This window comes from Podarcis filfolensis (genome assembly GCF_964270895.1).
Source record: "Podarcis filfolensis genome assembly, chromosome: 12".
Classification (NCBI taxonomy): Eukaryota; Metazoa; Chordata; class Lepidosauria; order Squamata; family Lacertidae; genus Podarcis; species Podarcis filfolensis.
In genome coordinates, this window is record NC_139614.1 from 5,653,069 (window position 1) to 5,679,065 (window position 25,997).

Below are 25,997 nucleotides of genomic sequence, written 5' to 3' on the forward strand. Positions count from 1 at the left end.
AGTACTGGTTTTTCCCCCACATAGCCCACGCACAATCTAATCTTTTGCAAATTTTGTTGCCCTGAAAAGCACTTCTTGAGGGGGGGGAACCAGTTTCTCTCCAAAAATAAATGCTTATTGAATATTGATTCTGCATTACCCATTTGAAAACAGATTAAAACAGTTGTAGGGGGTCCCGGCAATGGGGGGAGGGCATATCCACCCTTGGCCAAGGGCATTGTGGGTAAGCGTATATCAAAATTGCAACCACCACTTCCTTCTTCATTCGCCTGGGGAATGTGCAGGGAAGAAAAAATGTGGATAATCTAATCAAGGAGGCTTTTCAAATGTGTATCAATTAGCCCCCCCCCCCGCCCTTGTGGATGGCAGGATCTAGAATCAATCTAGATTGAAAGCAGCGTCTTGAGGATGAGCACAAATGATTCCAGGTTGAGAGAAACAGCATTTTTGTGCAGGTTATTGTGTACATAACCCAAGTCGTTCCTGCACACACAAACCACCATAAAGGTAGCTAGTAAAGGTAATGGGACCCTTGACAGTTAAGTCCAGTTGCGAACGACTCTGGGGTTGCGGCGTTCATCTCGCTTTACTGGCCGAGGGAGCCGACATTTGTCCGCAGACAGTTTTTCTGGGTCATGTGGCCAGCATGACTAAGCCGCTTCTGGCGAAACCAGAGCAGCACATGGAAATGCTGTTTACCTTCCCGCCGGAGTGGTACCTATTTATCTACTTTGATGTGTTTTTGGACTGCTAGGTTGGCAGGAGCTGGGACAGAGCAACGGGATCTCACCCCGTCGCAGGCATTCGAACCGCTGACCTTCCAATCGGCAAGCCCTAGGCTCAGTGGTTTAGACCACAGTGCCACTCACGTCCCAAAGGTAGCTAGTAGGTAACTAGTATCAGATTTTTAAAAATAAATGGTTCTAGGTATCTTAATTCACAAAGATGAGTACATTGTGGCACTGCACAAACATCCAGGGCTCTTTAGTTTAACAAAATAACCTCCCCAAGGAGATAAAAGAGCCTCCCCAAATGTATCAAAGACAAATCTTTCAAAATAAAAGGTCCATGAGGTTTGGGGAAGGCTGTCGACTTCTGCCAGGTCAAGGGCAAGGAGAAGGTTTGTGGTCCCATCTGAAAGGAAGCTTAGGAACCTTATGCTATTCCACCGAAGTCATGGAAATAACAGGTCCTAGTGGTTTAAATGCTCAGTGTTGAAATGCTGGGGGGAGGGATGAAATCTCACTTGATGTTTGCTAATATTATTTACACAGTTGTGATCTCACGCCACCTCACAAACAAGGCAACTGCCAGGGCTGGTTAGAGGGCAGCTTGTTGGGGCTGATAACAGTTTGACTCTACACCTGGGAGCTGGGAGCTAAGTGAGGGCCTTGTTCTTCCTTCCGCAATCCCAGAGTATATTTTGCTTCTGGAAATTATTCTGGGTTAGTGTACCTTTTAGAATATGCCTAGATGAGATAAAGCAGCTCTTTATAGTATTCAGCTTTTGCCAAAAAGTAAAGGCAATTTTGAATGCAAATCATCCTTTGAAACACCCATATTCTCTTATTTATACATCATTTCATAGAATGGTATAGTTGGAAGGGACCATGAGGGTCATCTAGCCCAACCCTGTACAATGCAGGAATATTTTGACCAACATGGAACTTGAACCCACAACCCTGAAATTAAGACACTCATGCTCTACCGACTGAACTGTCCCTGATTAGTCTTCTCACTTTCCTTGTTAACAACAACAGTCATGTTGTTAAGATGGATATGCTGTTGGTGTGTGGTTTGCTGTTTGCTGAAACAAGTGTTTAGCAGGCAGGGCGGGCCCAAGACATTTTGGCACCTGAGGCAAAGCACAAAATGGCACCTCCCTGCCAGGGCCAAGAGGCTGGCAGCATGGAAGGGATCTGCTGAGGAGAAGGCAGCTCGAGCTTCCAAGAAGCAGCAGGCGAGGCATTCCTTGGAGGCCAGATCTGCTGCCTCTGTGGATCCTGACGCCCGAGGTGACGCCCCATCTTGCCTCATGGGTGGGCCGGCCCTGTTAGCAGGCATCTAAAACAGTAAGCTGAGGACTCCTGTTCTGCCTGATATTAATAAGTGGGGGATTCCAAAGCATTTATTTGTCAAATGACACTTTGTCAAACACTTAACTGTGTTTAATAATAGCTATTAATGATAAATTAACACGGGCTATTAAGGTAAGACAGGGAATATGCAGGAGAAATGATTTTGAGGAGCTATGGAAGGTGTTTGTAGAATTTGTACTGTTAAAACAGAAAAGGGTCAAACCATCACAAGAGGTATGGAAATTTTGGAAGGTTGGATAGTTACAATGGAATGGTCTTGGGGGTGGGGTGCACGTTTTTATTCTTGTTTCTTTATTATTATTACTTTGTCAAAAAAAGAAACAAACCACCACTTAACAGTATAGTGGTCTAAACATGGGCAGTTTAATGTAGGTCAATGATCCCATACATCACATCAGTGTTGATGGACGTAGCCAGGGGAGGCGGGGGGGGGAGCTGCTCCCCTCAATCAATAAAATAAAACAAAAAATCATAGAAAACTGAGGTTCTGCCCCCTCCAACAAAAGGCCTGCCCCCCAAATCCTGGCTACACCCATGTCACTACGTCATTCCTTAACACTATTAATGTTAGGGGTGGGTTCTAGCATTACGAAGAGTCTCTTGTAAGCAGAGGTGGGGTTGACCATTAGATGCAGTGCTGAACTTCGTTCAGATCACATCAAGAGATGCTGAACATTGAGTCTTGGCTTAAGAAACACCCCCCCCATCTGTCCAAAAAGAAATGATAGTAGCTTATCAAATTGGATTAATAAAAATGGATTAGATATACGCAGGAAACCACACGGTTTGTGCTGTGTAAATTTTGATTGTAAATTATAATAACACGTGGCGATGGTATTTTGAAGCTTTGTTTAAAAATCACATCTGTTGGGGTTGATCTTGTTCTGGTCCTGATGTTGTATAGAAAGATGATGTTTGCGGATCTGCTTCTGGCCACAGAAAGGCTCAAAAGCGAGAAGAGATTCCTTAGCAACATGATTATCAAGCTCGTTGGGGAGAACCAGCAGCTCTTGAAAGAAAACAAGCATTTTAGACAAGAGATGAGGAGGTAAGAGATATTTCCAGTGCTATTTTTTCATCTGTTTGGCTCCCTCTATAGGAGATGCAGGACGTGGGTGGCGCTGTGGGTTAAACCACAGAGCCTAGGACTTGCCAATCAGAAGGTCGGTGGTTCGAATCCCCACGACGGGGTGAGCTCCCGTTGCTCAGTCCCTGCTCCTGACAACCTAGCAGTTTGAAAGCACGTCAAAGTGCAAGTAGATTAATAGGTACCGCTCCGGCGGGAAGGTAAACGGTGTTTCCGTGCGCTGCTCTGGTTCGCCAGAAGCGGCTTAGTCATGCTGGCCACATGACCCGGCAGCTGTACGCCGGCTCCCTCGGCCAATAAAGCGAGATGAGCGCCGCAACCCCAGAGTCGGTCACGACTGGACCTAATGGTCAGGGGTCCCTTTACCTTTACCTTTATAGGAGATGCATTATGAAGCCTTCTAGGTCCAATCCTGTTGCCTTCTCTGGGATTGGCGAAAGCTTGTGCCTCCTCTCCTCCCTTTCCACCCGCACCTTGAAGCCTCTGAGTCAGGCCAGGTGCTGCTCTCTGAAAACCCCCACCTTCAAGACTCCCGCCATACAATTAATGGAGGAAGCAGAAGTGACCCATATTTAGTATTTTCTCCACTTATAGCATAGGAAGTTCTTCTGTGACGGGATCCTTGGGCTGCAGATAGCTACTAAAACTGACAAATATCCAGACAACGGGAGCTCACGGCCAAACAACATGTGTGACATAGGAAATCTGTTATTGGATCTGCCAGTATCTTTTCCCTTGATTAAAAGTTATTGCCTAGTGGAGGTAATTTAGCTTGGTGCCATGGTATTGTGGGAAGGGACTGACCCTTACTGCCTGTGCTGTGCTGTCTTGAAATAAAATAACCCCTGAAGCTACTATTAGCTCTGAAGATGGCAATGCATCTAGTAATTCTGGTGGGAATTGAAGTAGCAAAGGCACTTCCCACTTCTGGTGGGAAATAGCAAAGGCAAAGGATTGAACCCCCTTTTGGCAGGGTCACATGCCCAGTGCAAATTCCACCTCTCAGAAACTTTAAGTGATAAAGAAAAAACACCAGTGATCTCACTATACAAATCCATATTTAAAGTAAATTATTATTAAGAATATTTGTATTACAAATATTTGGAAGGGTAATTGCTGACATTGCCATGAGAACCGTATTTGATTTGTTCTATCTGCTTTTATTTTGTTGTTGTGCACCACCACGATATTCTCTAAATGCTTTTGCAGTTCACAGAGATATCTAATTACCAATATTTCTGATGAGTACAATGACAGTTGCAAATGATCGCAGAAAGAGTGAGAAGAAGTCTCCCCACATTCGTTTTAAACCCCGGGGCGCTTTTAAAAAACCCTTTCAGCGCTCATTTTCCCCAGCCTGCCGTGTTCCAGCCTGTTATTATGTCTTGCAGCCTGCAGTATCCACAGCGTTACATAAAAAGAACCTGGGAGGAGATAGAGGTGGAAGACGGAATCAAGATCAAGAAGCCGAAGGCTATAAAGCACCAGCAGGAAGAGGTTGGAAAGAGAAATCTGATTGTTTGAAGACTAGGCAGAATGCCGTTGCCCCCTGTTCAGTCATTCCTGCCCCCCTATATGATTCCCCTCTCCTGAGGGGGAAAGTGAAGTGTCCTGCCCTCAATGTTCATGCTGCCCCTCCATGTTGGCGGCTGAATGGCAGCTGTGGCAACGATGCTCTACTTGAGTCAGCGTCTCGTGCAATTTAGATGAGAGCTTACTCAAGGAGATCCCCTACAGGTGTTCAGCACCCAAAACGTGTGGGGCTATAGCATACCCTCCAACATTCCTCAGATGAAAAGAGGGACGTTTCTCACTCCCTGAAACTGACCCTCCTTGACGCCTCCCCCATTTTTGACCCCCACTCACACAGCATTTCCACCAGTGCTACACTAATGGAACAAAGCATAGACACCCTCCGCTGTCCTGAGAAACTCCTTAATCCCTATCCTATCCTATCCTATCCTATCCTATTCTATTCTATTTTTACAAAATAAAAACACACACCAATAAATAAATTTTAGAAAGGGGCAAGATTAGACTTGGATGATTAGACTAAGCATGATTAGACTAAGCAAGATTAGACTAAGCATTTATCCCCCCCAAATCAAGACTCCCTGTATTCTGTTGTGCTCCCCTTTTCTTTCCACCCAGGGCAGTCCTGCCCTCTGCCTGCCCCTCAGAGCCGGCGTGTTACATGGGGCTGGGTCTTGGCAACGGCAGCTTCTCTTCCTCCTCACCTGCCCTCCAGCAGCTGCTACAAGCTGCCCAAGGGAGGAGGCCAGCAGCGGCAGCCATGGAGAGGCGAGGAGAAGCTCCCTCACAGCTGCCACTACTGCTGCCACCACCATTCAGAACAAGCGCCAGCTCATCTACCTTTCCAAGCTCGGTGGTGGCACTAGAGGGGGAAATAGGGACATTCCGGGATCATTTGAGAAACTGGGGTGGCGTTCATAATTCCAGGACTGTCCCTAGAAAATCGGGACATTTGGAGGGTATGCTATACACCATGTGTGGGAGGGGCCATTGTACTGGTGTACATTTTATAAAGCCACCAGAACAGTAATATTTTCTCAACCACCTGCACAAAACTTAACAAACAATTTAAAACGAATAATATTTACATAGAGGCATTTCTGCACAGGTGTAAAGCAACAGAGTCAGCCATGCACATGTCAGTGGGCCAAATCTTCTCCACATTGTTGTGTATTTGCTACAACAACCCTGCAATCCAGGAGGTTGGAGCAAGGTTGCTCCCGGGCACGAAATATGTCCAGTCCATTCTTCTGCTTCCTGCCATACTGGGATAGTGGGAATGAATGGGGCAGATATGGGGTCCAAGAATTATCTGAAGGTGCTTGATGCAGTTCTATCTGTGAAGCTAAGTAGCAGCCAAATGATCATGAGGGAGCAGGTGTCATCTGAATCACTCTGAGCTCCTTTAAAGAAGGATGGGGAATCTTTTTTTTACGATGGGCTGATGACTAATGGGAAGAGTAATCTGGGAGCCAGAGTTAACATTGGGCATAGCCAGAGCCAGACTGTGGACAAATGTCTCCCTCTTGCCCTTTGCCACCTCATCTCCCTCTCCCTCCTCCACAAAATTTGCCATTCATAGCTCCCAACTCTGTCATCTTCATGGTAAACTGTGGTGCTAAGCTACCCAAAGCAGAAGATGTTCGGGACATTTAATTGATTCAGTCTCAGTCCTGCATCAAGTGGCCCTGTTGGCCAGCCATGTTTCCTTCTAGGAAAGTGGTAGCATTTGCCTGGTGTGACCCTGAACATATAGTGAACAGAGAAAGAAGAACCGTTTCTTTGACAGAAGTGTACACATTCTGCTTCAGTATATTTTCAGTATGTTGTTTAAAAATATAGATGTATAATTATTTTTGCTTTAAGTGGTCTAGATTGTGTGACTGTCAGCTTGCCAGGCATCAAGAACACCTAAGGACAAGTATGGCTCACCATGGAATGGCCAGCTGTGATTCTTCTCTCATCTCTGATTCTGTCAGGCGTCACCATCTTCTAAGCAATGTGGAAGCATGGCAACCCTTGGAGCATGAACTAACAAGGAATGCAAAGGTATACCAGTTTTCACCAGATGAATTCTTTTTGCAGGGCACCAACTTTGGGGAAGTTCTCCTGCACAACACTTGCACACTTTCTTGTTCTTGCTAAACCTTGGTTTGGTTAGTGTTATGTGCGAAGGAGTCCATAGTAAAGCCCTCTGCCCTGTTAAAATACTATATAAATGAATAGTAATGTTTTATTAATTGAGCGCGGGGAGAGAAACAAAGGCTGCAGTGCTAAACCCATGTATAATTCCCTTTGAACTCAATTAGGCTGTAACTGCTGGCAGGATTCTGCACCAAGTTTGCTGTTCAGACCAACATTTTCTTTCCAAAAATCAAATCTATAAAGAGCAACAAAATGTGATCCAAGCTAGTATACAGATATTATTTGTCTGGCAATCTCAAGAGTCCTTTATTGACAGTACTGAGTTTTATGCATAGTCATATTGTTGAAAGAACTCAGTAGCACCCATATCTAATTTTCTTTAATGATGCATTGTGAGCCTATACTCTTCAAACTCTGAGCAAAGCAATTCCATATTCATAGAGGTGCCACTGTCGTTTAGCACCTCAGCGAGTCAACGCTCCATTACACAGTTTGGGATGCAATTTTACATTTCCAACGTAGTCAATGAAATAAAACCACCTAAGGGACCAAAAGGAAATATTGTTACAGAATCTCCACTTCCCAAAGCGGCGGGAAATTATAGGGCAATTTCCTCATGAGGAGAGAGAGAGAGCGCTAGAATCTTATGGCATTTTTGCAATATCCATTTATGTGCAGATAGACAATTTGGGGGTGGTTGCAAGTGGGCAGGTTGGCAATACTAGTCTTGAGAGCAGTACCAGGCTCATCCAAACACCTGTATGTCATACTTCAACCCCCAAAAGCTACTTTTACAGTCAGGCTTCTTTTACCTCTTCAGCCCAAACACAAACCAGGTAGGGTGTGACTCAAGTCTGCTTATCTTTAATGGTCAGGCAGTGCTGTAACCTGGTCACGGCCACGTCTGTGATCTGGCAGCCGGCCAGGGAAGATTGCAGCCTGCCTGTGCATGGGCCAAATGCTTAGGTGGGAGAAATCCCCAGGGGACAGGCCCAACCAGCCAATAGGTGTAACTTGGCTGCCCTCCGGGTGGGAATAATTGGGGCCTGTCCAGCCCTCCTCCCCAGCCTCCTTGTTGGATCTCCCATCCTCCCTCCCTTTTCCATACGTTTTGCTTTCATACTTTGGTTTTTGTCCATTTCATAGCAATCACCACAACTTTGTGACGTTAGACATTGAGTAAGCCTTAGTCTGGGACGCAGGTGGCGCTGTGGGTTAAACCACAGAGCCTAGGAGTTGCCGATCAGAAGGTCGGCGGTTCGAATCCCCGTGACGGGGTGAGCTCCCGTTGCTCAGTTCCTGCTCCTGCCAACCTAGCAGTTCAAAAGCATGTCAAAGTGCAAGTAGATAAATAGGTACCGCTCTGACAGGAAGGTAAACGGCATTTCCGTGTGCTGCTCTGGTTCACCAGAAGCGTCTTAGTCATGCTGGCCACATGACCCGGAAGCTGTCTGCGGACAAACACCGGCTCCCTCGGCCTATAGAGCGAGATGAGTGCGCAACCCCAGAGTCGGTCACAACTGGACCTAATGGTCAGGGGTCCCTTTACCTTTACCTTTAAGCCTTAATCTTGGTTGAAGGGAAAGTTGTAGCGACTGCCTGCCCCTCTTTGGTTAAGGGCAGTGCCATTTATCTAGAAAAAGAGGTGCTGGAACCGCACAAAAAGAACTTGTTCTCTTATAATGGCAAGGGTGCCCACTTGAGAGGCACTGGGACTGAGTTCCGATGAGTTCTGGCTGGGAAAAAAGCCCTGGTTAAGTGTATCCTGTTAAAGGGATCCATGAGGCGTTGCTTCTGTCCAGAGGCCCAGGTGGGAGCTAGGGTCATAGCCAGTGCTTTTTTTCTTTAAAAAATGTTTAGGGGTACTCTCATTTTCCTACTCATATTGAAATACTGCCCCTCAATGAGGCCAAACTTAGATTCACAAACTGTTTAGGGGTATGCGTCCCCCTGCCTCCCCACAGAAAAAAGCATCGGTCATAGCACTCTTCCAACGGGGACCCCTCAAGGGGTAACCCTATTTGATGTAGGTCTTAGCCCCACCCCCTTTCAAAGATGTGGTTTATGTTTAGATGCACTCCCAGCAGACAGGCTGGAATGGAATAAATGGCTTTACCCAATGCGTATACCAAACTATTCACACCTGAAATCAATAAAGTTGTGGCCTATTTGAACCCTACCTATATGTTGCTGCCTTGTCTGGTTAGTCACCTCTTAGGGAGCAACAGGGTCGTGCAGCCTTGGCACACAAATTCTTGAGCAGGCTTCCTCAACCTCGCCCCTCCAGATGTTTTGAGACTACAATTCCCACCATCCCTGACCACTGGTCCTGCCATCTAGGGATCATGGGAGTTGTAGGCCAAAAACATCTGGAGGGCCGAGGTTGAGGAAGCCTGGCTTAGAGTAACCCCCAGTCATCAAATGTTATTAAGCCACAACCTTCAGCTGTCAAGTTACGCAAAAGCCCAAACAAAAGATATTGCACAACCAAAGAGCCATAGCTGTCAACCTTCCCTTTTTTGGTGGGAAATTCTCTTATTCCAGCGCCGTTTCCCACCGCTTCCCGCTGCTATCCTGGATTGTTAGATATCCCATAGACTGTCCCCGGGACAGGTGAGGCTGCTGATCCCTTATTTTCGAGGCTGCTGTTCCCTTATTTTCAAATCTGAAAGTTGACAGCTATGCAAAGAGCATGCCTGCAACAATATGATAATTATCAAAATATACTGAGCAGATTTAAACTAGCCGTGCACACACTGCCCCTTTAAAGCACGTTCAAAATACATTATTTCTCTCAAAGAATTCTGGGCACTGTCGTTTAACCCTCACAGAGTTACAATTCCCCAGCAACCTCTCTCTCTCTCTCTCTCTCTCTCTCTCTCTCTCTCTATATATATATATATATATAACTATACTTCCCAGAATTCTCTGAGAGGGAAAATGTGCTTCAAATGTGCTGTAAAGGTAGGAGGACTAAACACAGCCTACAGAAGACAGGATTCAATATGATACCCTGGCTGTGAAGCATCCTCAGTGCAAGGGAATGAAGACAGTGCTAAATCAAATTTGTATTCCTAGTTCTCTGGCTGACTAGCAGTATACATTAGCTTGTGATAGAAGCAGTGTGTTATATCAGTCAGCTTGGCTTGTGTTTCCCTGTCTTGGGGAAAAGGGGCCTATAATTTTGCAGCAACATTTACTCTCAACAAAATGGAAGAGCGTTATCCGTTTTCTTGACATTTAGAAACAAACATCCCCCCTATTAATATCCTATCCTGGGTGGCAGTAAACAGTGATTTTGTGGTCACTGGTGCCATCATGAATAATTAGATGTTACTTCAATCCGTCCTCCCTCCCGCCGAACCACTTTGATCATTTCCATTACAAAAATGTGCTAATTCAACGGTCTTTTCTCGCTCACCGCAAAGCATTGCCGCTCTGCTTCTCCTCTTGCCACATTTGTCAGCATTCAGTATTTATAAACCATCTCACTTATAGTCCACCCTCCAAGTTCATGCGGCTGCCGGGCTGTTTGCTGACCTCATATTCAACCTAGAGATGGATGGAAGCTTTAGAACTGATTGTCTGAAAACATTAATTTCGAGGGCATCCACTGCATGTCTGAAACCAATCTGTTTTTAAAATCAGATCAGTTTACAAATGGGTCAGGGTTCATGTTGTCAGCTGTGGGGAAGGAGGAGAAGGCCTCATCCAGGCCAGGAGGGGTGGAGATTTCAGGACTGCACCTGGGCATGCACAGTCAGTGGAAGCTGGTCCATTAGAGCGCATGGGGCACTGCCACCTGCCTGCCTTCTTACCTACAAGCAGTCATGGGTTGGCTCTGCCAGTCATTGGCTCTCCCTACTATTGGTCTTTCTGCCTTTCCCCCTACCCGTCCCAAGGGGCACTAACCAGAACTGTGTACAGGCTGGACCTACCCCATCAGCTCTGTGTACAGGCTGGACCTACCCCATCAGCTCTGTGCCAGAAGCATCCGAGTAAGAAAGCCAACAAATGCAAAAGGCCAACCAACCCTTCTCCCAACCACCCTTCTCCAGTCACTAGGCAGCTTGAGCTGCAGAAAAGTCCCTCGTTTTCCCAAATATTCCAATAACGCATCCCAGGAATAACTTCCAGAGGGATAGTTGACAGTGGGCTTCTCCACACTTCGTCTCGTCCCTCTGTTTCCCTCTGGGGAAAACCGTTCTTTAGCACTCTATCGGAGCAAATGGCAATTTGGTTTTTCTGCGAATTGCTGTGGCCCCTTAAAGATGAACAAATTTATTATGATATCAACTTTCATGGGTCCACTTCATCTGGACTATGATCTAAAGCACAAAAGCTCCTGCCATAGTAAAAGATGCCACCAGTACTTCCCTGTTTTAAGCAGACATGAGGTTTTCACCCCCTCTGGATGTCCATAAATGCATCTAGCTCTTTAACCACCTGTAGGAAGCAAGTAGAATTTTCCCATTCCACAGTACCTTCAGCGAGAAGGGGGAGGGTGTCACACATCCATTTTAAATGTCGTTTGTGTTGCTTAGTTGTTATATTGTGTTGAAGATTAGTATTTTATCTTTGTTTTGTTATCATTTTTAGTTGTATTTTGCTGCTGTTGTAAAATTTGGTCTCTGGGCAGATCATTGGGGAAAACACACAAAGAACAGGTGTAGGGAGATCCTGTACGTTGTTTGTACATAATCACTTGATTATTCAAGACATGATGACTTTTAGTTGACTCCATTGAAAAGTGTTGCATTTGTGGCTAACAGGAGAGCTCTGCTTGTGAAGGCACTTTTTGTGGATGCTGCAATTGTTAAGTATGGAATATAGCTTCCCCAAAAGGATGTAAGACTTATATAATCTGTTCTCTCTCTCTCTCTTCCGTCAATGATAAATGTTCTTTTGGAAGAAGACACTGCAATGTTGGGAAAAGAAGATGGAAGAAAAAAAGGGAGATCTTTTCAAGGTACTGGAAAATATATATGCAGTAGCTATAATGGAATATTCACCCCGCTCCTCCATAGAATAAGAAATCAGGTTTAATTTGCAGTTAAGCTGATGGCAAAATGAATTTATTTTTCTCTAAATAGATTCAAAAGTGTTAAAATCCCTGCTATGCTAGCAGTATCTCACCACAGTATGATCCTGTAACAGCATTTTGAAATCTGTTTAGATAAAACCAGAATATAAACATAGCCGCTCTGATCTGGAGACTTATGTGCATTCAGCTCCTACTCTCTTGTCATTGAAGTGAACACGGAAACCAGTAGAGCACACATAACCTGACACAGATGTTTTTATAGTGGATCTCTTCAATGTGTGAGTGGTTCAAGGATATGGCAACCAGCTCAACAGCAGGATCCTATAGGACTGACCACATTTTGCAGGTGTTTAAAAAGCTTCATTGACTCCTGGACTCCTAGTTTATTTTTTAAGGCAGTTCTGTGTGCTAGTTTTAAGCCGGAGAATCTGGGACTGCCTGCTTCTCCACAGCCTGTCCAGGAATGGAGAACCTTTGGAGTGTTGGGTTTTGGTTTGGTTAAAAGAAAAGAAAAATAGAAGAATAATTCTCTGGACATCTGGATCCAGCTCTGGGGCAAGTACTCTTTGGTGAGAGGACCCCGGCAGCGATTTTAAATAATGAGATATGTAGCAAAGCAAATTGTGGAAATAAAGCCAGTTAGACCTTTAAAATATCCCCCTTCTAAGCTGTTTCTAAAATTCCCCACTTCCCTTAGCATAGAATGAGACCACACATTTGGCTAGTTAAAAATGGTTTACTTACAAACCCTTCCAAGGTCTGAATCATGTGCTTTTCCATACAGCGGCAAGAAAAGGCAGGTGGTATAACTTAGGTTTCAATATGGTAAAGGTTTGTGAATTATTTGTATAGAAACACAAAGATGGTTCCCTTAAGCCATGCAGTCTAAGTTTGGAGTGTTCAGCTTAGACCTTTTTGCTGGTAGGGTTCACATGGTGGAAGTGAGAGGACAAAGAGTTTGGTAACCCTTCCTCCCAAGGTGAGGAGGAGTGACCTAGCTAAGCCTGGCAGGACAGCTTACTCTATGGTCTTAACCCCCTTCATGCATTAATTAGACTTAAGCATGTTGGTTACAGGAGACTGATTCATTCCACATGGGCTTCTAGATGTCGTTCTACCACAGCTCCCAGCATCCCTGACCATTGCCAAGGCTGTCTAGGAGTCCAACAGAACCTGGAGAGGGCCACAGTTTCCTCTTCCCTGGCCTGCAGAGACTGTGCTATGGGTGCCCTCACCCTCAGATGGGTGGTTGCCAAGGACACAGCTTTCTCCATTGCAAAACCCCAACTCCCAGGGACCTGCTTTGTTGGTGTTTCAGTTAAAGACCATTCTATTCTACCAGGCTTTGGACAGGCTGTGAGTTTTTGCAATTGAACTATGTTCAGCGGGGTTACTCCATGTTAAACATGCGTAGGGTGGCAGGGTAAAGGGGTTTTTTTTGCTGTTGTTTTCATTCAAGTCTTGTTGTTTTCTTGCTTTATATTTATTGACATAGATAGATAGGTAGATAGGTAGATAGGTAGATAGGTAGATAGGTAGATAGGTAGATAGGTAGATAGGTAGGTAGGTAGATAGGTAGATAGGTAGATAGGTAGATAGTACAAGTCCAAACTGCCTTTGTATAAAAGGGGCAAAAAGGCAGTGTAATATATATATATATATATATATATATATATATATATATATATAACACATATGTACATACAGATCAAAAATAATCACACATTAATTATATAAGAAGTATTTTGATAACAAAATATGAAACCGTTACATTTGTGTAATGGAAATTATGGGTTTCGTTCTTTCTTTAAACTGTTGCATTTCATTTGCACTACAGGAACAAGTACTTATGGTTGAAACAAGAGCAGCTTTGATTGAACAAGGAAAGCATATTGAGGTACATCAAGTATATTTGTATTCAGTAATATAGTTCTTTCCCCTTGAAGTCAGTATGACTATTTCTGATTAGATAGCATTGCAATTGACTGTGACATAACCTCATTAGCAAATCAAAAGGGTGTTCAGCCATGACAGTTTAAAATGGAAATACTACTTATTTAAAATGTCCAGGCCTAAATATATATGCCGGGTGGAGAGGAGATCAGATGGACTTTTTATGAGATGCGTGGTTTCTAATGTTTTTTTTAAAATAAAAGCAAGGATCATTCTTTCCTCCCATAATCATGCTCTGCAAATGTGAGAAACCATTTTGACCTGTGTACCCATAAACACACACACACACACACTGGCAGAGCATTTTAACCCAGATCCTAATCCAGTTTGGAGAATCTCCTTCCCCTGGTACCTCTTAAGTAGCCTACTAGATTGGAAACAGTTAAACATGGATATGGAAAAAGCCCTTTGCTCCAAGTGTCCCTATTTTCCAGGGACGTCCCTGATTTAGAGAAGGTATCCTGGTTTCTGATTTGATCCTCAAATGTCCCACTTTCCCTTAAAGGTAAAGGTAAAGGGACCCCTGACCATCAGGTCCAGTCGTGACTGACTCTGGGGTTGTGGTGCTCATTTCGCTTTACTGGCCGAGGGAGCCGGCGTACAGCTTCCGGGTCATGTGGCCAGCATGACTAAGCTGCTTCTGGCAAACCAGAGCAGCGCACGGAAACGTCGTTTACCGTCCCGCCGGAGCGGTACCTATTTATCTACTTGCACTTTGATGTGCTTTCAAACTGCTAGGTTGGCAGGAGCAGGGACCGAGCAACGGGAGCTCACCCCGTCGCAGGGATTCAAACCGCCGACCTTCTGATCGGCAAGCCCTAGGCTCTGTGGTTTAACCGACAGTGCCACCCGCATGGACTTTTTATGAGATGCGTGGTTTCTAATGTTGGAAAATGGTCAACCCAGTAAGTTCTGTGAGATATAAATAGTAAAATTATCATTAAGGAATGGGATGTTCCTATTTTCATCAGGAGAAATGTTGGAGGGTATGCCTTTGGGCTCCTGTGCTGCTCAGCTTCCCAAACACACTATTTATGGACGCCAGTGTCCAGGTCTTCACCCTTGCAGCAGCTTCATGGCCCAAACCAGAGCTCTTCTGGACAACTCTTTCCTTCTTCCACCTCCCACCTCATATGAAGCGGGCAGTGGGAACACCTAATGGTTAACTTTTCATAGGGGAACAGCCAGGGCCAGAGGCACCAGCTTGTGAGGGCAATTGAGGGGTGGGGGTGACATCACACGTGTGACGTCTTGATGTGCTGATGTTGCACACGTGACCATAACCCCTCTCTCCCTAAGCTGGGCAGAAGCTTCCCGGGCTTTGGGGAGGAGGCACCAGGGGAACATTTGGGGATTAGCCCAGCCCCCAAGTCACCACTGGGGAGAGTGTATTTTTGGTCTAACCATCACAGCAGAGACCGTGGCCTTCAGACCCTGGGGCACAGTGATGCTGCCATTACCACAGCTCAGGATCTAAGGGTACTATCCAGACAGGATCCAAAGTCCTGATTATTTCCATAGTGGTCTGTTGGGCGGGAGTTGTGTGTGTGTGTGTGTGTGTGTGTGTGCGAACTATCAACCCCAACAAACGCACACATTCAGAGGATCAGTGATTATTTTGCATGAGGGTTGTGGGCCATTATGAATCTGGGGTACACAATGAAGAAAAGAGCCAGCCATCCCCATTAACATTTTTGAAGTTGCTGAGGGGACGCCTCCTTCACTGTTTGCACCACAGAGAAATGGTCTTGTGAAAGTGCTCCCTGCATTGTTAGACCACAAGTTTTCCCCTTCTGAAAGATGTTTCTTTTCATAATAACAAGATCTGCAGAATCCCAAAATGTGTGTGTGTGAGAGAGAGACAGAGACAAAGTGAGTGTGATTCAGAGATAAGTGTATTTTGTTATTCACCTGTAAACATATGTGTGTTTTGATTTTTAAGAGTCTTCAGATGAAAATAAATTGCCTGCAGAAGGAACTCAAGGACTCTGAGCTACAGGCTACATTGTAAGTGTTTGCAGCCAATGAAAATATTTGGGTTGAGGGATGCTTTGGAACAACATAGGTGGGTTTTGTCATAGTTGCATTTTCCGAAATTCTGTAAAAATATTCCAAAACTGGAGAGAATTTTTTTAGCTCCTCTGATAAGATATAGACATGTTGCTCCTAGCAGTAAATTTTCAAATGTAATGTGCGACCCATTTCATTTAATTAAATTTGCTTTTGGATTAAGAAGCCACTAACTTAGTGCCTTAAGGAAGTTAATGTTAATTTAGATTATTTTGTTCAAGCCGTCTCTAATAAATTTCTTATTTTTATAGACAGGCAGAGGAGCTGAGTAAAGACCATTATGAACCATGTTTGTATGAAGTAGGCATGGAACGTTTAGAAGCACAAATGAGTGGAGCAGGAAAAAGAAGCTGTGTTTATATATGGCAAACAAGCACACATGCTGAAAGACCTGAAGATGACACAGAAAAGCAAGAGCCTGAAAAGATGACACAGAAAAGCGAGAGCCCGGCTCCTGCAGTTCCTCAATCGCCCAGATATAACCTAAACAAGAAATGGCTTGAAGAATCCATAGAGAGACTCCAAGGGAAAGCAGATCCCAAGACATCCAAGAAGAAAGTAGTAAGGTGGCTTCAGGCATCCATGGAAAGCCTTCCAAAGGAAGCACCCAAACCATCTATTGAAGAATGGCTCAAAGAATCCCGTAAAAACGTTGAAGAGCAATGTCCTGAAGAAGCCAGACAGGATGTGAAAGAATGGCTTGACATATCCATAAGTAACCTCCAAGAGGAAGGTCCCGAGACATCCCACCTAGGTGTTCAAGAATGGCATGAAGAATCCATTAAGAGCCTCCAGGGCCTTCAAGAGTCTGAAGCAAAGCCTAAGTTGCTCAGGGGGAACCTAAAGAAGAAACGGCTTGAAGAATCCACAAAGGAAGAGAATGTATTAGGAACGCTTCAGGAACCTATGGAAAACCTCAGAGAGAAGAGTCCTGAGGCACCCAAGCAAACTATGGAGGACATTGAAAAGCAATGTCCTGAAGCATCTAGAAAGGATGAGAGCGAATGGATAAAAGCCCCCACCTGTAACCTCCAAGAGGCAGGGCCTGAAACAGACCGCCTAAGTATGCCGGAGTGGGCTGAAGCACCCAGTAAAGCCATCCAGGAAATCCAAGGGCAAAGTTGCAAAGCAACAAAACCAAATGCTCAGCAGGAGGCGCTTGCAGTGCCAGAATGGCTTCAAGCGGCCATGGAGAAGCCTCCAGAAGCATCCAGACAGGAAGGTCCTGAAACAACCCAGCTCATTGTTCCGGAATGGCCGAAAGGTCTGAAAAACGAAGAAGCAAAAGAGAAAATGAAGCAAAAGGTCAAAGAATCCATGAGAAGCGTCGTACAGGAAGGCAATGAAGCATCTAGAGAAAATATGCAAAAATGGCTTCAAGAATCCATTAAGGACTTCATGGAAAGGGGTCCTGAAGATTCCAGTGAGGGTTTGCAGGAATGGCTTGAATCATCCATGAAAAAATTCGACGAGCTATATCCTGAAGAATCAAGAGAGGATATGAAGGAGTGGTTTAAAGCATCCATAAGAAACTTGCAAGATCTAGGGCCTGAAATGTCCCGTCTAGATATACAAGAATGGCTTGAAGCATCCATGAAAAACATCCAAGAAATTCCTGAAGCGCCCATGAAGGGTATCCAGAAGAAAAGTCCTGAAGCAGACACGGAAAGCATCCGGAAGAAAGGTCCTGAGGCATCCAGTAAGAGGGTACAGAAACCATTCACAGAAAACCAACAGAAATCCATGCTGAATGTGGGGAAGTGGCTTCAGTCAAACTTAATAAGCCGCATACAAGAAAGTTCCGAAACATCCATAGAGAATGTGCAGGACTGGATTGAAGAATCCTTAAGAAACGTTGAAGATGAGTTGCCTGAAGCATCCAGACAGGATGTGGCAGAGTGGCTTGAGGAAACCAGAAAAGGGCTCCAAGAAGGAGGTCCTGAAGCATCCAATCAGGACCTGAACGAATTCCTAAAAGCATCCATTCTGAACCTCAAAGAGGACATTCCTCCAGCAACTGCCAAAAGTGTGCAGCAGTGGCTTGATGAATCGATAGCAAATGTCCAAAGGGGAGCCTCCAGACTAGGGGTTCAAAAGTGGCTTGAACAAAACCTGAAAACCATGGAAGAGGAAGGACCTGATATGTCCAAACAGGACCTACAGCAATGGTTTGAAACGGCTATAGGAAACCTGGGTGAAACATGTCCTGAAGCATCAAGACATGATGTGAAAGGATGGCTTGAGGCAGCCATGATGAATGTTCAAGAGCAAGGTCCTGAAGCATCTAAGGTGAATGTGTACGAATGGCTTGCAGAATCTGCACAGAATTTTAAAGAGGGAACTTCTGAAGAAAGTATAGTAAATGTGGAGGGGTGGGCTGAATCGGCGATACAGAGTCTCAAAGAGGAAGCCTCCAATCTGAATACTCAAGAATGGCTTGCAGAATCCCTAGCGTACCTCAAAGAAGACCCGGAAGCATCCCGGCAAAATATTAAGCAATGGCTTGAAGAATCCAAAACACACCTCAATGAGGTATGTGCTGAAGAAGCTAGAGTGGATGTGGAGAAATGGCTTAGAGAAGTCACAGACAGTTACCAGGAGGTAGGACCCGAAGCATTCAAAGGGAACCTGCAGGGATTCATAAGATCATCAATGTCAAACCTCAAACAGGAAAGTATTGCAGCATCTAGAGCAAGCAACAGGGACTGGACTGGCATAACCAGATATACTCCAAACACCAAGAATTCTGTACCGAAAATAAAACGCAATGTATCCAGAATGAAAATGTATTCGATGCCTCTTCTGCCAACCAGATCAGTGCTAGGTCAAATAGTTGAGGAAAGCGAAGGAAGCAAATCGACCTTCGACGAGGACAGAACAAGTTGGAAGGGAGGAAGAAACTTGGAGAGAGAGAAAATCTGGGAGGGAGGAAGAAACTTGGAGAGTGAGAAAATAAGGGACGGAGAAACAAGCTTTGAGGAAGAAGAAACAAGCTTTGAGGAGGAAGAAACAAGCTTTGAGGATGAATACCCAGAAGTGCCTGAAGGAATTATTTCGCGAGGAAAACAGGTACTGTATATGAAAAGAGTCAAAGCAAACACAGAGATTAGTGAATTCCACAACTATTATGTAGAATGGGAGCACTGCTGAAATTTGAGACCAGTTTCCCAGTCTGGTCTTCCCAGACTGGCTGCTACTGGTGGGCAGCCAACAGCTGGCCAGTGGTGCATCAGAGGAGGCGGTGGCAGGGAAGCAGCCTGGGCCTGGAGGCCCTCTTGCTGAGTGAAGCCTGGACTGCAGCTCTCAAGGGATTCAGATTGGTGTTAGGCGGCCTTAGATCATGGGTAGGCAACCTAAGGCCCGGGGGCCGGATGCGGCCCAGTCGCCTTCTCAATCTGGCCTGTGAACAGTCCAGGAATCAGCATGTTTTTACATGAGTAGAATGTGTGCTTTTATTTAAAAATGCATCTCTGGGTTATTTCTGGGGCATAGGAATTCGTTCATTTTTTTTCTTCAAAGTATAGTCTGGCGTACCACATGGTCTGAGGGATGGCGTATCGGCCCATAGCTGAAAAAGGTTGCTGACACCTGCCCTAGATCATGTGTAGGCAAACTAAGGCCTGGGTGCCAGATCCAGCCCAATCATCTTCTAAATCCGGCCCGCGGACGGTCCGGGAATCAGCATGTTTTTACATGAGTAGAATATGTCCTTTTATTTAAAATGCATCTCTGGGTTATTTGTAGGGCATAGGAATTCGTTCATTCCCCCCCCCCCCAAAATAGTCTGGCCCCCCACAAGATCTGAGGGACAGTGGACCGGCCCCCTGCTGAAAAAGTTTGCTGACCCCTGCTAGAGATTGATTCTGGGACTGTTAACATGCAAAACGTGGTTTACCACTAAGCTACAGTTGTTCCTTTCAAATTGTGCCCCCCATGTTTCACTTCTAAAACCTACATCAAAGGAGCCAACGACTCCTGTAATTTGGGAGCCCTGAACAGCTTGGGGCCAACTTAACCTCAAGGATTCCAGGGGCAAACATGAGTAATCTTTCAGTGTATGGTACCCTGTGTGAGGCTAAAATTTGGATCTTCTTAATTATGGATCTTCTTGATTTTGCAACCCCTTGGCTTGGTGCCCTCTGTGGGGGAACCACCCACATTGCCCTAAATCTGGCACTGGGAACTCCTTTCTCCCATGTGCACCTCCCCAGATACTGAGATGACCCCCGTGGTGCGCTCCAACTCTACAATTCTATGACTCTATAGATTTATGTATACACCTTTTCCTCTGGTGGGACTCAATGTAGCTCACAGATAAAAATAAGAACCACTTAAAAAAACAATTAAACCAAGTATTTTATGAAAAATTGACAGGATGATGCCTGAGAGATTAAAGCCCAAAAGGAGGGATTGCAACAAGCAAAATGAAAAGTTACAGAGGATGAAATCAGAGTTTCAGCTATAATGGAAGAAATTGGGGAGATTAGGAAGGGGAAAGGGCCGAACTTCAGTGAACATCTTTTGTATGCAAAAGGTCTCAAGTTAAGTTTCTGGCACTTGCAAGTAGGACTGAGGAAGACCTCATTTGAAATCCTGGAGAGCTTTTGCCAGTCAAGGGAGACTGAACTAGCTTGACCAATGGTCTGACTTGATGTACAGTGGCTTTCTTCGTTCTTCTCTTGGACTAAATGTGTCCTTCTTAATTTTTTAGTCTAAATAGCGGCTGCTTTGGGGGCCCAATGAGGATTGGAGCTTCAGCTCTTGAGGAGGGGCAGAGTCCCACAACAACTCCACAATGGCTACTTAGAGTAAAAAAGAGAAAGAGGCACAAGGCAACTAAGAGTGGTGTGTCTACTTCTGTATCGCATTTGGCACTTAGGGTGGAAGCAGAAGGGATCCAAGTAAGAGACACAGAATCTGCTTGGGGTTTGTAGAAGCTGCATCTATACAATGCCGAATGAGTTTGGAATTTTACTTGCAAGTAGACCTGTGAGACCCTAAGCCTACTACTTTTGGAACTCATAACCATCCGTGCATCAGTGCTACATTTTCACAGTTTGTGCATGTGGATACAGGAAGCCTATCTGCGTTTCTGTAAAAGAAATGCCATTTTATGAAGAGAGAGAAAAAGAAAAACCCCAAGGCTGTGTGTTTGGGGAAGAGGTTGCATGGTGATATCAAAGAATTAACCATTGTTAAATTAACCTACTTGCTGAAATCAGGTAATTTATTGTAATAGCTGCTAAACGTCGCTCCACAGCCTTTTGGGGTATTAACACCCTCCTCTTTTCTTACCCTTTCTCATTTACTTGTAGTTTTTAATGACCCTGCTGTGCAACATCATCTGCTGGTACAGGTACGTTAAGTCTTTCTGAGATAGCCGTATTGTGGCGAGCATTGATTTCAGGTCAGGTTGTGTAGGAGCTTCCTAATGCTTCACCACAAAGTGTACAATGTCAAAAGGAGCCCATACTGGTTGAAAGTAAAATAAATTGAAATTTGTTAAGCTAAACTAACTGGAAATAGCTTCCAGATATTTAATGGGCTTAGGATTGTATTTATGTTAACTGATAAAATAATATGTTTAATACAATAAGGAGAAGATTTAAAGATGTTAATGTTTAATTTAAAGGGTATAAAAATTGGGATTTGGAAAACCGTTATAAGGATATGCAATGAAATTCAACTAAGGGGAAACGAGGAAGTCATTTTACAAAGTTAATAACTGTTATTTTCAATAAGGTTATGATTTATGTTTGTTATATTTTATTTGTTTTGTGTTTTTGTTTGTCGTTAATATTGTAAAACCAATAAAAAAATTTGGGGGAAAAAATGAAAGTAAAATAAAATCAAGGCATGAATTAAAAGATTAAAGAAAGATTAAGATGGGGGAGGAGAACTTCGCCACACCGCCTTACTGTATGATCAGTAAGATTCTGTTCAGCGGGGTTTGTGTTTCTAGAAATGATGCTAACTTTCTGTGTGCATTTTTTAAAAAACGGTGAAGCTTCTTTTTGAAAACAGGGAAGAAATGAGGAAAGGGAACCCTTTGGGCCCATCCTAGATATCCTTTTTATTGTGCATTCATTATGATTATTTGTGCTTAAGGAGGTATGGAGATGGGGTTATATCAGTGTTTCCCACTCCTGGGGGGCACTGGAATAATCGGGAGGGCAGTAGTAGCCTCAGGTGCAATTGGGGGGCATTGAATAAAAATAAGGGGGGTGAAAGCATAAAGAAAGAAGAGAACAAGCTTTTGAAAAACCGTTTGTACATGTTTCATCTGTTGTGTAATGACGCTTATCGATGTAACATATGAGTTAAAGTCGTAATGATTTCTTTATTTTTCAAACAAACACACAAAATGCAAGTTATAACCGATCAGGGGTCAAGTCCACTGATGCAAATTTGTCACTGCATCTTTCTGTTTGTTCACTTATCATCATCAATCTTTATTATGGTCCAGAGACCCAACAAAACATTACATTTGTTCACTTAAAGGAGGTAGATTTCCAGCCGAGTAATTTTCCCCCCAGAAAAGGGGGCCCTTATTGATTCACTCGTGCTCCAAAAAGCATCACAACTGTACCCTAAAACTTCCCCCTTAAATTGAGAACCATATAAGCCAGGGCTGGCCCACCCATTAGACCTACTGAGATAGTCACCTCGGGTGGCAGGCTGGGGACATCTGCGAGGGGTGGCAGATACAGAGATGGGAGTCTCATGTGCCTTTGCCACTCCTCCTCTATCTATGGATAGGAGCAGCCACCATTGCAGTCACCCCGTGAGGGGGAAGGTCCCTCTACTGCCTGCTCACCAAGAATCATTTCTTGTCAGGGTAGATGCCAGGAGCAGATCAACAAGAACTCACAAGGTGTCACTGAACTCTTTATTCAAGAAACCAAACAGCTCAGATCACAGCAACTCTTCCCAGTAGATCTTGCCCCAATGAGGCAATAGTGAGGACTGAAGGTCCCCCCTTCCCCCAGCTCCCTAAGTCTCTTCCTCCCCTGAGGCCTTCTCAAGCAATCTGATACTCCAATGCCTCGTCTGTCTCTGCTCTGCCCTCTTCATACCTCTGTGGGTTCTGAGAGAAATGCGGGGAGGGGAGCTGGTCGCAGTAGGAGGGGGAGACTCCCTGGCTTCTTCAGCAGCCTGCCTCAACTCTGCCTCTTGCCTCCCCTCCTCACCAGCCTCTGCTTCTGAACTGCTCTCTGCCACAGCCTCTTCCTGCTCACCAAACAATGTTACCTACTCAGCTTCTGACACCTTCTCTTCCCAATCTGCTCCCCCTCCTCCCTCTGACCACTCACCTTCGCCACTCCACCAATCCCTGCTTCTGAGCCTTCTTCCCTTCCGGGTTTCCCACCATTTCTCTGCATCCGGACAGTCCATAACGTTTCTGCATCTCTAAACATCTTTGAAGGCCCCTAAGGAGAACCTCCGCTGATGCTGGCAATGCCTGTTCCTCTCCAACCTCCTTTTTTCTCCCTCACTGCCTCCAGTTGCCTCAGGAGGTGGAAAAAGAGGCAGCAGTGATAGAGGGCGGCAGAAGGGGGAACACACACACCCATTTTCTGTTTTGCCTCAAGTGGCAAAATGTCTTGGGCCAGCTCCGATATACACCCTCATGCTCCCCTCAGCGTCAGTGTTGCAGAGAAAGCCGAAAGCATGGGTGAACACAATATGTGAGATGTGAGATGCTGCAATATGTTAGATGCTACAAAGACTTAACTGCTTTCATGCCATGCAAGTTAAGGTGGGAGCCTTAACATACACTTGCATGCTTTTTGGAGCATGTGTGAATCTGTAAGAGCCCTAAGCTTCCTCTTAAACCATTCTATTTGAATCCTGTATGCCTTAGATCAGTCATATAACAAGTGAGTCCCCTTGCAGTTTTCCATTCCCCATTTATTTCCCTATGGCAAACTGCCTCGGTTTTCTTCTTCCCCTACCACTGCAAGCTTGCTCACTCAGAATGTAATTCTTCCTGTCCAGCAAACATAGGCTATATGTATACGTTGCTGGCTTAAAAAGCAGCTAGGTGGTTCTTTTGTTCAGTTTGGATTGAGGCTGGAGGAGGCATCAAAATGCAGTATTTCCTAAGAAAGGACAGGATAAATACAGGATATGCATGGATTTTAGATAACTCTGTGTGTATATCACTTCCCAAACCAACAGTTGATGTATTGGTTGCAGAGTAAACAGCTGCAGTTACAGCCAAAATTGTACAGTGCAATGCTATGCATGTCTACTCAAAAGTAAGTCCAACTGAGTTCAATGAGACTTACTCCCGCATGTGCGTGTAAAGGATTGTAGCCTTACCTTAACATGCCAACTGGTTTACAGCCAAAACATTGTTAATTCAATTCCTACCAAGCAACAATGTTCTGCAGCAGGCAGAGAATTAACCACGTCACCAATGTACACGGTGCCAATGCACTGCTGCAGAATTAAGCAAGTCACCTTTTAAACATTTTTGGGGAGAACAAGGAAGAATAAGGAGAGAGGGCAACTGAAATGGCAATGTTTTCCAACTGACAATGTCGGTAATGGGATCAGGAGAGAGACTTTTTCTTCTGGCACCACCATGATCCACACCCACCCACCAATTTGTTGTCATTTACTGTAATATTCATTTGTTGGCATCCATCTGTCTCGAGAGACAATGGAGTGCGCCTCTGGGGGTGAAGGCAAACCATTGCTTTAGCAGCACTGAAGTGACCTCCCGGGGCACAAGCCTGAGCAGTGTGTCTGGAGGTCCCGGGCTGCCCAGATGACAAGACTCCTCCCTCTGCCTCGCTGGTCCAAAGGAAAGCAGAGCAATACATTTGGTACCAGCTTGGCTGCAGGAATTGATGGAAGGAGGTATACAGGTGCCATCAAACCATCTTTGGGACTCCACTCCGGATCTGTGTAGGGTTTACTCCTCAGCCTTTTCTTCTCCGAAAGATGTCCTGCAAGGCAGCAGAGGTTAGGATCAGAGTTTTCCTTCTCTGAGACAGGCTACCTTCCCAGGTTGACAAGCCCCACCTGCCCCTCACTTCCCTCTACAGCCGCCTTTCTCAACCTGTGGGTCCCTAGATGTTGTTGGACTATAATTCCTATCTTCCCTAGCTAGCAAGGCCAGAGCTCAGGGATGATGGGAGTCGTAGTCCAACAACATTTGGGGACCCACAGGTTGAGAACCACTGCTCTACAGCATGTGCAGAAACCACCATCTTGACTGCTGGACCCACTATTGGTCTCATCCACTCAAGAGCCTGTCTTCACATGCAAGGGAAGTCCCTAATTCCCTGAGGGTTTGAGATCCATTGGTGACCCTCCCCTGGTTTAGCCAGCCAGTCAAAGCTGTTTTTCTAGGGTGTGGCCACTGTCGCATGTTGCCACCCTCTAGGAGCCACAGGTGAGAGCTGAGTTCAGGGTGGAGACCAAAGCTGGACAAATTACCGTACCCCCCAAAGGAGCATATTTGTCCCCCACCAAAGGTATTACCCCTCTCCTAACACCCCATACATATTAATTTATAATAGTATTAATTCAACAATGTGGTTTACCAGAAGCAAAATATTAGATGAGCTTCCCGGAGGGAATTTAGTCTACATCCCTGACCAAATGGGTATGAACAACTACGCATTCCTCATACTAAAAAGTCCTAAAGAAACATTTTGTAGATGAGCTAAAGAAAAGGCAATGTATTTCCTAACTGGTTGTATTTTTCCTTCTTTCTTTCTAGAGAACACCCGGGAATATTGTCCAAGATCATCCCTGGCACCATCATGGCATTTATTATCTTTCTCTATATACACTTCAAATATTACTGTGTAATAACCAACATTAAACCTGTCTAAGTTTACCAGTATAGTAAGGCTCTGGGCTGCATTATGAGAATGCAGGTAGATTTTTGTTACTATATTTTAATCTGCAAAGGCAATAGTGGGAAATAAACAATATCCCTAACCAGTTTCTCATAGGTGGCAGTTAGGTGGTGATGTTTCACCAATGACCTCCCCCGATTTTGTCAGAATTCAAGACCGTTTGCCTCGGTCAGCAGCTGGATAGGATC

At 44.8% G+C, this 25,997-nt stretch overlaps 1 protein-coding gene across 3 annotated transcripts; it reads left to right on the forward strand.

The window, feature by feature from the left end:
• The first annotated feature begins 1,296 nt into the window (after positions 1-1,296).
• Positions 1,297-25,799, forward strand: LOC310745372 (uncharacterized protein). Of its 3 annotated transcripts, none has more exons than XM_083577654.1 (10): positions 1,297-1,445; positions 3,004-3,147; positions 4,578-4,683; positions 6,586-6,768; positions 11,780-11,833; positions 13,746-13,805; positions 15,804-15,868; positions 16,183-19,000; positions 21,247-21,287; positions 25,668-25,799. In XM_083577654.1, the coding sequence occupies exons 2-10, from the start codon at positions 3,008-3,010 to the stop codon at positions 25,780-25,782; spliced, it is 3,582 nt and encodes a 1,193-aa protein (XP_083433780.1). In that variant the 5' UTR covers positions 1,297-1,445; positions 3,004-3,007; the 3' UTR covers positions 25,783-25,799. The 3 variants fall into 3 exon arrangements, with proteins under 3 accessions (XP_083433780.1, XP_083433779.1, XP_083433781.1); XM_083577653.1 differs by having other exon boundaries at positions 1,298-1,445; positions 11,777-11,833; XM_083577655.1 differs by having other exon boundaries at positions 1,315-1,445; positions 3,039-3,147; positions 11,777-11,833.
• Positions 25,800-25,997: the final 198 nt, after the last annotated feature.

Bases quoted from the DNA above. Each gene is read 5' to 3' on its own strand.
- LOC310745372 (XM_083577653.1), top strand. From the start codon at position 3,008: ATGATGTTTGCGGATCTGCTTCTGGCCACAGAAAGGCTCAAAAGCGAG. The intron at 3,148-4,577 runs GTAAGAGATATT...TATGTCTTGCAG, and splicing joins TTTAGACAAGAGATGAGGAG to CCTGCAGTATCCACAGCGTT. The intron at 11,834-13,745 runs GTACTGGAAAAT...TTTGCACTACAG, and splicing joins AAAAGGGAGATCTTTTCAAG to GAACAAGTACTTATGGTTGA.